The 5,330-nt window shown below is 30.3% G+C and overlaps 1 protein-coding gene across 1 annotated transcript; it reads right to left on the reverse strand.

Annotated features, from left to right (window-relative positions):
- Nucleotides 1–1,471: 1,471 nt before the first annotated feature.
- On the reverse strand, nt 1,472–5,124 carry LOC109179557 (bidirectional sugar transporter SWEET17-like). The gene is made up of 6 exons (XM_019329055.1): nt 5,020–5,124; nt 4,838–4,874; nt 4,465–4,675; nt 4,206–4,367; nt 3,157–3,276; nt 1,472–1,769 (listed from the first exon to the last, which is right to left on the reverse strand). Exons 1-6 carry the CDS (start codon nt 5,054–5,056, stop codon nt 1,632–1,634), a joined length of 705 nt encoding a protein of 234 aa, XP_019184600.1. The 5' UTR covers nt 5,057–5,124; the 3' UTR covers nt 1,472–1,631.
- Between the last annotated feature and the right edge of the window lie 206 nt (nt 5,125–5,330).

Genomic DNA, 5,330 nt, shown 5'->3' on the forward strand with positions numbered 1-5,330 from the left:
ATATTTTGAATGGATAAGTCTCATTTACTTGTCACACTTACGGTTGTCCAATCTCTTGAAGTAGATAAGGAACCATTTAGACTCGAAGATAATAATGAGGATACTTTGGGATTAGAAGTCTATTATTTCGTTGCTATTCGAGCACTATATAGAACCAGAAGTTTCATAATTGCATCAGGTCTAACATTGTATCTGCGATGAAATTGGTAACAACATTTAATGCTCCATTTTGCAATGCAATAGTATTCAACATATATCATCCAGTATCTTTGAGGTACAAAGATTTTAACATTTATGTGATAAATCAATATGTGGTTTTGATGGGCTATTTGGGTACTGGCTGTTTTATATGATCCCCATGATGCCAAGTCCCAAACTGGTTATGCTATGTTTTTACTCGCAATGTTCCATACGAGGGTGTTAAAGGTTGTGTTCCACAGATTATAAATGAGTATATTTATGAATATTTGACAAAGTAGATATAGTGTCAATATTCAACCCACGTGAGCTCTAGAAGAGTCACGTGATTGTTATACCAAATGTTCACTCTAGTGACAATCTTGAACATTGTGACATACCTCTTTTCTACACTTATATTTGAAAAATGTTTTTATGTTAAAATGTGTAGACATTGAAAATTGTTATCTTCAGGGGGAGTGACATTTACTTGAATCAATCTTGAAGATTTGACTTGAATAATCCTAAAGATTGGGCATTGAAGATAAACCGTTGTACTCTTTTTTCCTTTGATTGAGTTTTGATGTAATTTTCTTAATTAAAGGTTTTTTTTTTTTTTTAACGAGGCAGCTGGTGCAACACATGAATGCATACATATCATGTACTCTTTTCTTCACTAGGTTTTTCCTATTGGATTTTTCTAGTGAGGTTTTTAACGAGGCATGAGTATGATATAATAATGTCAAAAGGGAAAAGTTGCAAATAAATAGTTTAAATAGACAAATCCCAAAATCTTGAAGATTATACCATGAAGGTTTATGATTGATCTATGGTTATACTCTTTTTCTTAGCTAAGTTTTTGCTAGCCTAAGGTTTTTAATGAGGCAATCCCGTATAACATGTATTAAAATATTTATGTACTTTTTTTTCTGGACTAAGTTTTTCTCACAGAATTTTCCTAGCAAGGTTTTTTTAATGAAGCATAAATGTAGTAAGATAATGGCCGGGGGTGTTGTAAATATATATATTATTGGCCATTATCTTATCCACCGTTTTATCCCATGTTGTATGTATATATACTGGTGGTTCTGAATGAAAACTGTTGCTGAGCAGTTCCTGCATTTTCCAATTTCTTCTCTCTTTTGCTCTGCTCTTACTTCATCTCTGTATGGTTATGAACATAATTCACACAAGATTTGCATCTAAAGATTAAGGGAAAAGAACCAATTTTTAACATTTTCAAATTATTATCCATATTATAATTTCATTTTCAGAAATTCACAGCAGCAATACCTGAAGTCTAAAAATTGCTGTATAATGATCCATATTATCTTCATTTATCATACAATAAAATTTTAATAAGTTGCTAAGAAACAGAAAACAAAAAATAAAGAGAAAATATATAATAAAAAACCTGGAAATAAAAATAAAAATAAAATAAAATAAAGACAAATCTAAGCTGAAATCAAGGGCTCATTTTGCATACTGTCTTCTAATACTGCAGTGGAGGATTTTGCTGTTTTTGGCTTGCTGTAAATGGCATACAATATTAGCTGTACTGCCCCAAATATGAATCCTGTCCCATTTGGTACCTGCACACATTTTTTTTTTCTATTTGGTAAATTACAAGTTCAATAACTGCCACAAAGAAAGTGTGATTTTATTTAGAAACTCCCAAAATGGATGGTACTACATATGGTGTTTCCTTTTAAAAGAAAACAAGGAAAAAAAAAACGAAATAAGTAGAATGTCTGTACATATATAGGCTCAACTTGTTATTGTGTAATGTGGCCAAAAAAATTACAAAAAGTAAAGAACCATAATGAAATAAATCAGTCTAGGTTATTTATAGTATATCAGTTTTAACCAAGAGAGCAAGGATTTAAACTCGTGACTTGTAGTTACAAGCGTGGATCTTTTGTCGTCTTGACTGGGGTTACCTCCACTTTTTATATTTTTTTAGAGAGTGGAAGAAAAATGATACTCTTACCTTCCCTATTAAAATCACTACATAAAATTCATCACCAGACGCTATATTGATTATTTTTAATTATTAATTTCAATTTTTTATGAACTACTCATAAACCGGTTGATTTCACCTATAATTTATAAAGAATATATATAACAATCAAAAAAAAGAAAAAAAAAAACTACCCAATAAAATAATGGCACACTACCTATGACTCATTTCTTTTTATGAATTAAATAGCTCTTGTTGTCATGTGTCCAAACTTTATGGGGTGAAAAAAGATGAGGAATAAAAAATTATGACCCGTTTCTCTTTTCTGAATTGATCAAAGCATGTCAACTTAATAGGGAATAAAAATTAAGATAGATAGAAAGTAAGAGTTCAAACAATATTACTTTAAAATTGTCCAGATTATTTCATTTGAGGAATGTATAACTAACATATATAATCAGTCAAAATCTTTTATACAATATGCTTTGAGACTCAAGTCATTTCATTTTAATAACCCTGATCAAATTTTCCAAAGATCAATTGCAAGTTACATTATTTGAGATTTAATATACAACATTGAGAAAAATATTATTATTTCTAGTTTAATTACCTTAGTTAAAATGTCTTTAATTATTAATTCATAATATATGTTTTTAATTATTACTTCACAATTTATATACACATATATCTTGCCAATGATCTTGTAGTCAAGTGGTATGAAGTAACTCTCTCGAACCACGATTGACAAATACTACAAAGTTAATAGTACTTACAAAAAATACACACATCTTTAGAGCTGATGGAGGATTAGAGATTCCCACTACCATCCAAATTTATTTAAAATTAATTAAAAAAAAAACTATTGTTATTAAATACCATCAAAATTCGAAATCCAACCAAAAGGGACAGAATAGTACCGAAACTACCAAATTAATAAATAATTCAAATAATTAATTAATTGATTACGGATTGCGATGAAACAGAATTATTTTTAAATAAAAATTAAATGAAAACCTTACCCCAAGAAACCAGTCACGAACTATGAAAGCATACACAGCCCAAACGCCACCGTTTAAGCAGATGAAAAGTGAGAGGTAGAAGGGCATGAACTCCACACTCTTGGTCCTCAATACCGTCCCCTGCCAAATTAAATAGGATTAATATTTGATGTACCGTTTGTGTATAAATGCTATACACTGGCGGTGAATGAAGAGATGACACATTATTAAAAATTAAAATCAATATTAATTGTGTCTTTTTTTGCAAAATATCTAAGATTTGTATTTTGTTAGGAAACTCTTTTAATTTATTTCTAATTAATCAAACACTTATATTGACTTTTTAACAAGTCAAACAACTAATAATAGTCAAATAAGTCAACATTGATTGATTAAGCTAATTATTTTATCAAACAGGGTCAGTACCTCTTTCACATATATTAATATAAAACTATTTCATTAATTCATAATTATGTTAATCAGTTCTTGATACATGAATAACTAATATATTTGAAAGATTGTTACGAATCGATACAATACTGTTTAGTACAAAAACTTGGTCCACACAATATTTTTCTTACAGTAATTAGACCATTGCTACTATATATGCTTATCGAATTTTTTTTAGCATTAAGCATACATGATTCATTTAATCACGCTTGAGTAAAATTATTAGTAATTTAAATTTCTGTACTAATGAAGTTAATGTTAGTACATTTTTAAAGAATATTTAAATTTAAAATTATTAATTAATATTTAAGAAAATAATTAAATAGGAAAAGTTGATTTAATCAATGGTAAATATATTTCTTTTATGTGTGTAAAATGGAAAATTTCCTCTGCCCCACAAAACACCGACTGTCTGGTTTCATTATATTTCAGTCAACAAAATTTAATTTTGAACTTTTCAAATGTCCTTTTTAAAAAAATAAATAAAGAAAGAAAGAAAGATAAATGATAACTAATGCGTGATTTTTTTAGTATATAATTTTTAATTGAAAAATTTAATTTAATAAATAAATATAGTTGTAAATGTAGTGAAATGAATGAGAAAAATAAATATACATTACCATTGCAGCCAAGGGAGAAGCATACATGATGATATTCAATACAATGCACAGATAACCTATAGCATCGATCAAAGCTTCTCCTTCAAGTGTGAACTTGGTCACCAAAATCACAACCGCCAGAAGAGCAATGTTCAGAGCAGCGGCCAAAGCCGCCGTCTTCTTCTGCAATTAATTAATTAAAACCCTAATGATAATCACAGTACAGTACAAGATCGATCGGATCGGATCGGAGGTGATAGGGCGGTTAGGTTGTTGTTACCTTGGTTTTAGGAGGAGCGAAGACGATGAAGATGAGGACGTATACGGTCTCGGCCAGAACGCCGAAAGCATTGACAGTGAAAACCAGAAAGGCACCGGGTTTTGTAAGGCCATAGTAGCACCAAAGGGACGAACTCAGCAACGTAGAGATGTAAGGAATGCTATCGAAGTCTTCTGTGGATCTGTTCTTCACTATCCTAATGAATACATCCCTGCAATAATATAATAATATATATGTCAACACTACAGTGTGTAGTATATAGATCACATGATTTGAAGTATACTATACATACATCACATATTCAACTCTACCGTACCTGGTTTGACCTCTACAATATTAACGATGAGTGGACTTAGAATAGAAATTAACTTACGCGGGGGAAAGGAAGATGAAAATGGAGAGGATATTTCCTGTGAATTGAATATATGCAGAAAAGTGAATAATAATTAAATAAATTGATTAAAGATCCGAGTATGTATGTAGTTTATATATATGGAGATATAATTTGCATGAGATGAGATGAGACTTGAGAGAGCTAACTAAGATAGATGTTACCTACAACTCCGACGTAGAAACTCAAGTCTAGATCCATTGCTGTATTAGAAAAAACAGAAAGTGAAGCAGCGGAGGGAAGTAGCCACTTGAGGCGATGAAGAGACCACGCACGTCTATTTATTCTTCAATTCATCGCCCACTAAACTAATAGACTAATAGACTAATAGCATTGCAAACTGTACCACCCTGTACTCCTGTAGTGCTGTACCACAATACTTAGTTTTTTTTTTTTTTTTTTTTTTTTTCACCATATGATAATTATCATGTCAAATTAACAGAAATATAACAGTCCAAGTATCTTTGAGATCCAT

This window comes from Ipomoea nil, unplaced genomic scaffold (assembly GCF_001879475.1).
Source record: "Ipomoea nil cultivar Tokyo-kokei standard unplaced genomic scaffold, Asagao_1.1 scaffold0927, whole genome shotgun sequence".
Taxonomy (NCBI): domain Eukaryota; kingdom Viridiplantae; phylum Streptophyta; class Magnoliopsida; order Solanales; family Convolvulaceae; genus Ipomoea; species Ipomoea nil.

Excerpts from the sequence above, each read along its gene's own strand:
- LOC109179557 (XM_019329055.1), bottom strand. The coding sequence starts at position 5,056 with ATGGATCTAGACTTGAGTTTCTACGTCGGAGTTGTAG. Across the intron at positions 4,676-4,837 it reads TTCATCTTCCTTTCCCCCGC|GGATGTATTCATTAGGATAG; the intron begins GTAAGTTAATTT and ends ATATTATTGCAG. Across the intron at positions 4,368-4,464 it reads TCGCTCCTCCTAAAACCAAG|AAGAAGACGGCGGCTTTGGC; the intron begins GTAACAACAACC and ends AATTAATTGCAG.